Source organism: Mycteria americana, chromosome 19 (genome assembly GCF_035582795.1).
Source record: "Mycteria americana isolate JAX WOST 10 ecotype Jacksonville Zoo and Gardens chromosome 19, USCA_MyAme_1.0, whole genome shotgun sequence".
Lineage (NCBI taxonomy): Eukaryota > Metazoa > Chordata > Aves > Ciconiiformes > Ciconiidae > Mycteria > Mycteria americana.
Genome location: NC_134383.1, coordinates 4,486,999 through 4,498,252, shown reverse-complemented (window position 1 = coordinate 4,498,252; position 11,254 = coordinate 4,486,999). Strand labels below are relative to the sequence as shown.

General features: G+C 46.6%; 1 protein-coding gene across 2 annotated transcripts in view; it reads right to left on the bottom strand.

The window, feature by feature from the left end:
• Positions 1 to 11,254, bottom strand: part of UBASH3B (ubiquitin associated and SH3 domain containing B) — a 77,008-nt gene that overhangs the window by 6,097 nt on the left and 59,657 nt on the right. For both annotated transcript variants that reach the window (XM_075521058.1, XM_075521057.1), the window contains exons 7-13: positions 8,641 to 8,776; positions 8,118 to 8,238; positions 7,038 to 7,160; positions 5,112 to 5,204; positions 4,217 to 4,361; positions 1,157 to 1,263; positions 66 to 175 (exon numbers count right to left, since the gene is read on the bottom strand). In XM_075521058.1, the coding sequence (XP_075377173.1) occupies positions 66 to 175; positions 1,157 to 1,263; positions 4,217 to 4,361; positions 5,112 to 5,204; positions 7,038 to 7,160; positions 8,118 to 8,238; positions 8,641 to 8,776 (835 nt within the window). The remainder of the gene's footprint in view (positions 1 to 65; positions 176 to 1,156; positions 1,264 to 4,216; positions 4,362 to 5,111; positions 5,205 to 7,037; positions 7,161 to 8,117; positions 8,239 to 8,640; positions 8,777 to 11,254) is intronic.

Sequence of the window (11,254 nt, the reverse complement as noted above, 5' to 3'; positions counted from 1 at the left end):
CAGATTGCAAATTTCTTTTCTCTTTGTAAAGCCAGCGAGCTTTACTCCTTGCTGGTGGTAATTACCTTTCGGACCATCTGTACAAAGTCCTTGGAGTTCTGCGGCGAGAGCCCTTGGAGCTGGCAGGTACAAGCCTCCAGGGAGGACGCGTGTGCCACTATCAGGATGTTATTTCCTGAAATAAAGCAAGAAACGCAGGCTGAGGAGGGGGGTGAAGCCAGCTTTAGGGACCGGTGCCCAAGATCAAGCTGACCATTTAAAATGTTCAAAATGGGTTAAGTTTATCATATAACAATACATTAAACTACATGTATATGGGGGGAAAAGCACGGTTTAGTAACGTATTTAGCGCATTTCTCAATTTTCAGAGTAATGGTTAATTCAGCGCTATTTAGTTTTAAAATGGCTTTCTGAAGAAAACAAGAATTCAGAAAGAGAGAATTCAAAAGAGAGCTTTCAGCTTCTTGTGAAGCAAATACTTTTTGTTTACCCCCAAATTAATTCTGATTAAAACAAGCACTTTAATTTCAGTTGCTCATTTTCCACAGCAATTGCTTCAGATTTCTATTTCCAAGATCCTTTACAACCAATGTCACACTGTGCTATCGAGGTTTGTGCACAAACTACTAAAATAAAAGCTTTAGAATGTAGAGACGGATCAGTGAAATGAAATTAGTGAAATCACCAGAACTTAGAAGCATCCTGTTCCTATATTGTGAATGAAAAATAGAAGCTAGAGATTTTTTAATTTCAGTATCGTGTTTGGAGAAATGTTCTACAGTTTTTATGGGTATATACCTCAGAAGAGTAGCTCAGATAGGGGATGGGAGATGCCCCATCTGATGCTGCTAACAGACAGCAGAGTGCAAATGGCTTATTTATTCCCTTGAGAAACAGATAGCTTGCGTGGGGGGTAGGGATCCCCAAAATACTTCTGCTACTAAAGTTTATGGACCCTTCTCGTAAGCTGAGCGTATCTGAACTCATAGTTCTGACACATACAGTTGAACCTGGAGTTCCCAATGTCTCTGGGAGAGGGGATGAGAGACTCAGATACGGGGATTCATCTCCCTGAAGAGGGAAAGACCGGTCGGGAACATCGGCATTCACGCCCCAGAGAGCCTGTCTTATTTTTCACCCCCTCTGTAGCACTTACCTTTGCCTTTACATTCACTGATGATTTCTTTTGTTACTTGGTAGCTTCTACTTATGTATGTATCATAAGATTCGGAAACCACTAACTTGCTGACAGGAATATGAGGTCTGTGAGCAGAAAAACAAGTACGGTAAATTGGAAGAAGCGATAAAGTTTTAAGTGCAAGTTATGATTCATCTGAAAGTATCTCTAATTCCCCAAATAACCAAGCACTGTGTCTTGTGTCAGGACCACTATGATGATTTTTAAACTTCAAGACCGAGATGTTTACCATTCCTGCATTAAGATATTTCAGTTAGCTGGGAAAAACGATAAGTGCTGCCCCTAAAGTGGACCAGTTAGCGGAGGCAGCATACGCGTGCTGATTCTACTTGTGTTACTTTTGCAATGGCATGCAGCAGTAACGATGCCACTTTGTGTTTATTTGGGCACGTGTCCTTTGATTAGCAGATTTCAGGGCTCACCCACCCACGTAAAGTTAGTGAGTGGCGGGAGAACAAAATCTGTTCCCAGCAGGAGCGGGTGAGCGGGAAGGGACAGCGGGACGAGGACGGTGTCGGCGCAGCCGCCTGCGGACGGACGGGTGGGCTCCGCTGGCTGGGAGCTGTGCGGTCACAGCAGCGTGACAAGCCACCACGCAAGCCGTCTTTGCCAGACTGAGGTCTGCGCCGTGCTACCACGGCTTCCAGCTTCGAGGGTGGGCAACAACATCTGTGTCTGTCTGGGGAGACCGGGCAGGTACAGGCAGAAACGTGGAGCGTGGAGAAGGCAGATGCTGGCTCTCTTCGCTGCTCATGCTGTGATGGTGAAGGGCAGAGGCAAACTGCTGCTTTGGCCATCTGTAAAAGCTGCATTGCTGGGAAATGCCGGGAATTAGCCGGCCTCCTCCCGGGCCAGGGCGTTTCAGTGAATTGCCTGGCGGGACTCTGGCCAATTGTATCAGCTGGAGTAGGTTGAAGTGCACAGAGAAGCAAGGGATAGGAAGCAGAAAGCTGTATTTTCCTGCAGCGGTACAAGGAAAAGACCTAACTTTTCCCTCCATCCAGTGATCTGATGTATCTACAGGAATTACACTCGTGAGAGGAGACGGAGAGCACCGGGACTGTCTCCCAGTGCCCCACCTAACCAGCTGACCGCACAAGAGCAGGCTCTTTTCTTGTGCCAAGAACATTCGTTATGGTCTTCCCAGAAGGCGTGTATTTTCTGAAGCAGAGACTCTCCTGTGGTCTAGCTGCTCTGCCGAGTGTTAGCCAGCGATACCCTTTCAGGGATAAATACAGTGTAAGGACTTCTATTTAAATACCCTCAGAGCGTTGGAATTTTAGCTGCAGACCAAAAGGACGCAACACAAGTCATTTATGGTATAATTAGGTATGAAAAAAATCAGGGGTTTTTTCTTTACATTTTCTTTCTTGTTTTTCTTTTTAATGTTTCAGCTGCTTATTCCACTTGAGGGTTCTTGAACGCACGGGTGCACTGGGACACCGGGAAACATCAGTGTTTCTGGTGATACCATAAACCACACAAGCCCAGCCACAAAATATTTGTCAGCAAGCCTATGTAGGTGGAACTCCTGTGTATGCATACTATATGTGTATTATAAATGTTTTGTTTTTATCTGACGTTGCTCAGATGGTGATCGGGCTCCCACTAGATAGCAAGGGCTAGTCTCTGCAAGAAGTCGTAGTGATACAGATATTTCAGCAGTGAGGTGCGGTGGAGCGCTGGAACCGCGTGACCCTTCTGGAGTTTCCTTCTTGTGGGAGCTCTTTGAGTCTGGCTTGTATATATGAATCATAAATTTGACAGTAGGAAGCCTGAACAGATCACCTTGTCTATTCTTTGCCACATGACTTTCTGCTGGGTGTTACTTAGCCTTTCTCTCTGCAGCTTACAGTAAAAAGCATTTTGCGTGTTAGGGTGGAGGGCACCCCGGCTGCGCTGCTTCCCTGGGGAGTCAGAAGAATCGTGAGTTTCCCTCCAGACTCAGGCTGCAGGTTGCTCCCAGCAGCCCCGCGGTGTTTGTTGGCAATGCTATTGGGAACGCAGAGGTACGGCCATGTGGCTGCATAAAAGGAAAGCAGCAGAGGCTGGCAGCAAGGGCGTGAGTTCGGGATATGGAGCCTCACCGGGCACCGGGACCGATCTGTGCGGCCGCAGGGGTGGCTGGCGAAAATGCCGAGCTCTGGGAAGGTCAGCTCTGCGCTTTTGGAGCGGCTCTGCCAGGGCCCCTGAAAGCTGAGCTAATTATCTTTGTGTTTCCCTTTTCTGCAAAGTGGGAGGAAAGATCAGTGGTGCTTATCCATTTGCCATTCAAATGTTTTTTAACTAGATGTTTGCTTTGTTTGCTTTCACCAACTGCTTTTGCGTTGAATACCATGAAAACCTGAGTCAGAAACCTGCAATTTTTTCCACTAAAAACATTTCAGATGTAACTGCTGAGGAGTGATAAATGCTTAATGTTTAGCTCTTTGAAAGAAAACCGCTGAATTTTGATGTCACAGGAGACCCTGAATTCCTGACAGATGTAAACATGTTCCCCAGGGTGTTGCAAAATTTACAATTAAGATCCGTCACCATATTAATCGTAATAGAAAGACAGACAAGCTTTTTCCTCTGGGGAGCGGAAGGGCAGGTGTGAATGAGCCCAGGATCCGGTTCAGTCTATGAACGTGATGGTCAGGGAACTGAGTCAGCAAAACTAGTTCTGTTAGCTGAGCCCAAACTCCTAAGTTTTAGGAAAAGGGTTAAACCGAACAAATATACTTTGAGGGTTTCCTGGACACCTGAAAGATGCCCAGGACGGAAGGAGTACTGGAAAGGGGACCTCCATGATCAGCAATATAGCTGGACCTTGCCGGTGATCTGGGAAATTTGGTTTATAATAAGCCATTCTCAGGTCACGTTCAACACAGCAGCCTCGAGCCCGCTCCAAGTTTTTTCTAGGAGCCTCAGCAGCTCTTCCAGTCACTGCTTAAATTTAAGAACTCGGCAGAGTGTTACTCTTCAAAAACAAAGCCAAAAATCAATGCAAGACCCTCTCACCCCCCTTTCTGCTACCTGTAGGTTGTATCAACGCTTAGAGTAGCTGCAGCTAAATCCACGGGGGGTATCCAGGCAGGTAGTGTGTTCCCAGAGACCCACTTGGTCCATTCAAACAAGCCTGGCTCTATTCGAATTTTCAGGTTGTTCTCTTGTTGCATACCTGGAAAAGGGAGAAAGGAGACCAGGTATCAATGAAAGCAGCTGGGGAGGAAGGCAGCAAGACTTTGCAGCTTCAATTCTTCAGTTTGATTGTAAATTTTTTTTTTTTCTCTAAAAAAAATTGTTGATTAATAGTAGGTATGAAAGATGACGTATTTAATATATGTACTTGGCATATGATAAGCCAGGGAATGTAAACCTCTGGCCGGCAGCTACATGCAATATACTGAACCTGGGCGTGACTGTATTTTGGAGCTGGTTTTCACCTGTTTCCAATGCCAGGGCCTCTCATGCCTCTATCGCCGTTTCCCTTCCCAGGTTCTGCAGGAAATTATTCCTACTGGGGGTAACATGTTTCTCGGTGGTAGCAATTGCTGCGGGAGCACGCAGCAGCGAGCGGCCGCAGGAGCGTGAGCAGGCAAGGGCGCAGGGCATGCTGAGCCGGACGTGCCCACCCATCCCGGACACACCTCTGGCTTCTGCGGGGGGGGGCAATCAGCCCAGCCCTGACCGGCAGCTGGTGTTAGGGCCAGCACGCCGCTTGCCTAAGCACTTGTCACACTATGCAATTAGAAAAGGGCTCCTTACGGACAGTGTTGCGCTCATGGGGAGTAAACTCCCACGGACATAATCCTCACCCCAAATTACCATTTACTTGGGTCTCCCGTGCCAGGCTCCCTTTTATCTGGTTGGCAGTGTTTTGCCCAGCAAGTGAGGAGAATGCAGCCTTTCCTGCTCGTTGGGTTCTTACCTTTCAGGATATTGTGTGCTGTCTGTACACACCGTAGGGATGGGGAGCTGTAGATGTAGTCTACAATGGTATTAGTTTCTAGCAAGGCTTCACCTGCAAGCAAGTTTCAACACCCGTGAATAAAACCAGACAAAAATGGCATTGCAACAGCAACAGCGGCGTGCAGGGTATCTGCCCCCCAGCAAGGAGCTAAAGCAGCTTCCCAGCTGCACTGCTTGTGTTTCGGGAAATACGTGTACCCATCGTGTTCTATTTCAGCAGTGCGTTGGGCACTGTGATGTGCACAGCTGTGGAACCGGGAGACATTTTTCTCCGCGTGTTGCTCCACGTGCATCTGGGTACTTAACCAGTATGCAAAGAAATCACAGCAGCTTTTGCTCAGTTTCTGCTTCTCTTAGATTTAGCCAAAAAGCAAAGAGTGTGCTGAGAAAAATTGCCGAGAGCTTGAATTTAATTTCATTTCATTTATAAGCTGTAAATCAGAATGATTCAACTTAACTCCAACCCAACTTAATTCAATTGGCTCGATTCTTCGCTAGTATAAATTACCATTTCATTACACAGGTGGAAGATCACTGAAAATGAGATAAGAATCAACTCCACTATTAGGGTTATTAATATTCTTGCAATGCCTAAGGGAACCAAATGAGAGCAGGAATCTGCTCAGCATTGCACAGACTTGTAGTAAGAAAGAGTTATATTTTTGTTATATTTGAAGAGGCAGGACAAAGAAGTGGGACCAAGAAGGGGTTATTAACCTTGACTTCATATGTTTAATGATGGCTGTAACCATGTCAAACCGATCTATAAATCTCTTGAGAGAAGCGGGGTAATTTAGAAGGAGCGGCACATCTAACAGCCCTTCGTCACGGGGAAGCTGCTCATTTGCTTTAGTCATTGGAGGAATTACGGCTCCGGCAATCGTCAAGGTCGAATCTGTGCTGCTGCAGCAGGGAGCGGTTGCCTGCAGATGGCTGGCACGCTGCAGCCGCGCTGGCAGGTTGATGGCGTCTGGGTCACATATGCAGTTGCATACTCGGACCCATTTAATGATACCAGCAAAGTGTGCTGTGATTGCTCCCAGATTTGCCCTCTGTTAGGTGCATATTGCGAACCCTGATGCCATGTGGCCAGGAGTCTGAGCATCCTGCTGTTGTACAGTGATTTATTTTTGTTTAAAAAGCAAGGATAATTTTAGCTGCCCTAGTTTGAATGTGACCAACACGAAGTACTCTAAACCATCTGAATTTGAGAAAATGGTAAGTACTGCTCTCTGAAGCTCGTGTCTTTAAGGGGCTGGGCTCCCCTAATCACAATGCTCAATATGTGCTCTGTGACTACCAAATAATTGTCTGTCTATACACAAACCAACAGGCTCAGAAGGCAGGGACAAGGATGGAGGGGTGGGAGAACACTGGAAATAGTTTGGACTGTGTTTTTGCCGCATAAACATAAAGCCAGACAGGCTGACAAAAGTATATTGGTGTAGCAAACTGCAGGTCAAAATTTAAGATTGTCAAAGACAAGGAAAAAGCATATTTTGCATGAGGCGACCGTCACCCTGCTGCATTTCTCACCAACGTTGGTAATAACAGCACCTTCCAGCGTGGCACGTTTACAGGGCGGTGGCGAATGCTCTGCAACCGTGCTGCCGATGGCTCTGATTTCATGCCATGCCCTAGATTTTGTGCTTTCTCTTTTCTTCAGCTGCAGCAGCTGAAGGAGACAAGGTTTCCTTTGAAAGAGGGGGCTTGCTGGGGAAGGTGAAGGGACTTTGCAAAGGTTCTTGAACCGTCTAAATCCCGTTAGTTCAGGTCACCCGATTCATTTTTTCCTGCCTTGCACTTTCTCTTTCTCTGGCTGGGCGTGTGGGAGGAAGATAGCAAAGCTTCCTGGGCAAGCTCTTGTCTGCTGAGGACAACTTACCAACAAGCCTTGCCTGCGTACAGCCCAGCACGGTGATTGGCGCGTCTTTTTCATAATCCCTGAAACCGCCGCTTCTTTGAGGTAAGCTGTGAGGCATATTCAGGTTACTACGCATATACCTTCCTGTGAGGGAAAGGTTAGAAGCAGTTGCTGGAATTATTTGATCAGAGGGAGGCAGAGAGCATCACGCCTGTTTCTACCCTCTTTCGCCACAACGCCTGCACCTTGCAGGTGCTGCCTAGGCCAGGCTGTCGAGCAGTTTTTCCCGTGTAAAACTATCAGGGTTCTGAAAAAGTTAAGTATCAGTTCAAAATCAGCACAGAATGTTGCTAAAGTTTTTAAAGCTATCTTTAGGACAGGTTTAGTGCCCCAAAGGAAAGTAATTTTCATCCCACAACAAATGAAACCTCAAATGTTACACTTTTACAGGAAGCTAAAATGTCAGAGCTCTTCAAACGTAATTTAGACAGAAGGCAGTTGTAAAATAATCCTTTTTTCCAACAATTTTGACTACAAGATATCGGTATTTTTTGAATAAAAAAACGACTTTTGGTAAGTTTCCCATCAGCTCTAATGCTAACAGAGCCTGAAGTTATAGTCTGTTAACTATAGTCTGAAACTCAAGCATATTCCTGGGTTGCAAACTCCAATTTATGCCCCAAAAGGCACTCTGAACTGTACCTGTCCTGGTGTTATTTTCATTTAGGACTGAGAGCCAGCTGTGCAGAAGGTCTTCCTGATGGTAGTAGATGTTTGCAGTGGACACTGACTACTAACATCATGACTTCATTTCCGAATGAAAACGCTCTTTGGCAACGTTACTTCAATGTAATCTTTCCTACAACAGTTTCCCAAATACTAGCAAACGCAGTCTGTACGCCCTGGCTTGTGCTTCTGCTTCTGACTGCAGCCCTGCCATGGCAGAGCTCTGCGCTGAGGTGCTCTGCCACTCCTAAGTGCTCAAAGCAAGGTTTTGTGTTAGGAAACCACAGCTTCCATCTCAGCTTTGCCCCAGGCAGTTGCCGCTCTCCTTCCTTCATCTAAACCTAGAGCCTGAGAGACCCCCGGGAGCAGACTCACCTTTGGCATCGAAACACTGCGACAACCAGTACTTCCCAAAAACGACGTCCATCCTTTCCCCATGTCTGCAGACAAACAGGCAGCGTTTCTGAGGCCCTGGCTGGCTGGTTATTCTCAGGGGCTGGAAGAAAAATTACAGGATGTTTGACCTTCATGAAAGTGCAAGGGTTTTTCTGAGATCTGATTTATGAACGGGAGTCAGGACCAGGCACCTCTTGCTTTACCCTAGTGCAAATGCAGGCATGGGAAACTCTTCTGAAGTTGGTAAATTTATGCTGGTATAAAACTGCTAAAGTGAGCAGAGGGTGGGGCCCTGCCACCCCATGCTAAGAGCAGGTTTGGGGACAGCGATGTCTTCTGTGCCTGTGCTTAATCATGTCATTCAAAAGCTTGTAGAGAACTTTAACTTGTAACTTCCGATGCAGGCAGTGAAAGGAGACCAGATGGTAAGTCGTGGGGGAAAACCCAGTTGCTAGAAACTTGCCACTAAAACTGTGTTTTATATGTGTGTGTGGGTCCCTACCTGCACGTTCTGGCAGATGATAGTGAGTGGCCCCGCGTCCCCGGGTCCTTGGTCTTCCTGCTGTCTTCTTTCCAGAGCTCCGTCAGTGAAGGCTTGAAGGGATGGGGAAGATGTAGTATTCAGAATTGAGTAGGACCTGCCAAAAATAGAAAGATGTTGGCTTTGGGAACGCTTTGGACTTTGTGTGCTCAGGCTGCAGTAAGGACATTTCTGTAGTCTTCAGGAACTGATGATAATTACTGTTGTCATGTTATTACATTATTATTGTATTTTAGTGCGGCCTAGAGAGCACCTTGCTAGGTATCGTACACACATGAAGAGACAAATCCCATCTCAACAGGCTTCTGCATCCTTAGAAACAATTTCACAGAACAACAGTTCCCAAACTTTGGTCTGCGAGGCTCTGTCAGCTCTCAAATATTCTCATGGAAAATGCCACGACCTTCCTCACAGCCACAGGATGCTCACTAACATCATCTGGGAACCAGCTGCACATTCCTTACCATGGTCTTCTGGACCAACGTTTGGAAACTAATGGCTACAGAGAGTTTTCACTCACCTTTGTGGCATCAGCTATTGCTTCAGTAGAAAGCTGGAGCGCAGCCCTGCCGCTCATGCTGGGCAGTTTTCAGGGTTCATGCACACAAAATAGCTTGCAACCCCTGGCAGGGACATGGCACACGGTCTGGGTTGCGGTTTCTACATTTTTCAGTGCTGGCTATTCCGTTTCCCATCTACAGTGGGAATTTATTCTCACCAGTGCTTCCTGTTAAGTGTAGCCAAAGGGATATAATAGATCCTGTTCTCCCTCAAGGGGCTTATCTAATGATGGTCCCTCTGAATAAAGCTCTTATGCCCAGACTTTGCCCAGACATTCAAGGACTTTGACCAAGACCCTCGGGAGTAAACTCTGACAGACAATTACAGAAGCTGCAGTGACCTTCTGCTGATTCGGTTACATTGTATGGGTTATGTTTGCTTAGTCATTAAAAAAAAAGTTGTCAGTTAATGTAGATGGTCATTTACTTTGACAGAAATAGTTGCCTTTGCTTGCACTTTTCAGAGCCTTAAATATCTCAGAAGTTGCTTCCTGACTAGCACCTAGTTAGGATAAAATCTCAGAGGGGTTTCTCATAGTTGTTAAAATAACACCAAGTGCCTCTACCAATGGAACAAAAATAGGTCATCTGCATTTTTGTAAAGAACTGATCTTCTGCAAGATCGTGATTTGCACCAGTTTAAAGAAGAAAAAAATACCACTCTGATGTTGGTCCCTTATCTGGTGGAATGAGGGGGGTGCAAGGGTGAGACCGAGCTACTGGCTTATTTGGTCGGGTGAAGGTGCCATGCAGAGAAGCGCTGGCAGGCAAGGGGAGCGGGAGGTGGGAACCAGCTGTGCCGGGGACAGCACTGTTGATCCCCGTCCAACAGCATGAGGCAGCAGATAACCTCTCCAGCCTCCTGCTCTTACTCTTTCAGACCTGAGCTTCTAGGTGTACGGGTTCTTATAACTGTACTTATGTTATTCATGGTGAGTTCTCAAGAAGGTCTGGGCTTGCTCCAAGGAACTGTTCCTCTCTGAGGAGCTCAGAGGTCAGGCAGCAAATACCTCTGAGTTAGGCACGGTACAACTCTAAGGTGCAACAGGGATGGCGGATCCTGAAGAGGAGTTAAATGTAGGCAGGAGAGCTTTGTGGGTAAGCTGAGGGAAATATTACTGGGTGCTGCGGTGAGAAATCATGTCTAACCCTCCTCCTCAGAATATATGCATGCGATACGATATCTCAGAATATATGCATGTGATATATTGCAGGCAGAAGTACACTCGGACCACACTTCCAGCTGGCAGGATAAGGCCAACTCTGATCCAAAAGCTGCCCCAGTGCAAAGCCCACTGTGGGCAGCTTTTGTGCCAAGCCCAAGGTGGCTAAGCCCTGAGCAGGGAGCACGAACAGACATTTATCACTGTATTAAGTGGTCAGCTTGGAGTGCGGGTGCAGCTAGCACAGATACATCCTCGCTGACCCCAAAACTTGAATATCCTAATATGAGAAGAATCTGAATTTCTTAGCTAGGCCCCATCTCTATTGCTGTACGAAGTGGATCTTGAGCCTGAGCTCTCTGTCTTTACTTCTGTGCTGCAGCTTCCAACCCCTTGTCCTATCTCAGCCCTTTCCTGCTTTGCCCATATGACAGTCTTTTAAGGACGCTGGCCTGGAGGAATACTAAGGATTTGTTTGATTACCCCTCTTCCCTTTACGCCCAGGAACTGTTGCACAATTTCTGAGACTTTCTTTCTCTCTAAGCCCTTGTTAAAAGGCCATGGACGCTGTCCTGTCTATTTATAAATGCCAGGACTCACTGCGAATGATGATGAGGCAAAGGCACACTATCTTGCTGGAGGAGAGCCACCAGCCTGACTTCAGTTGTATCTCCTTGATGTTGCTGCAAAATAGAAACCGCTGAAGCTATTTCAGCTTAGTCATCTTCTAAGCATAGGTCATTGTTTGGAAGCTTTTCCAAAAGGCTTGTGGTTCCTCTGCTTGGCAGAGGCTGAAGGTGGAAAACAACACCTACTGTCTTCCGGATGGTGCCTTGCCTTCACTGCTCTGTC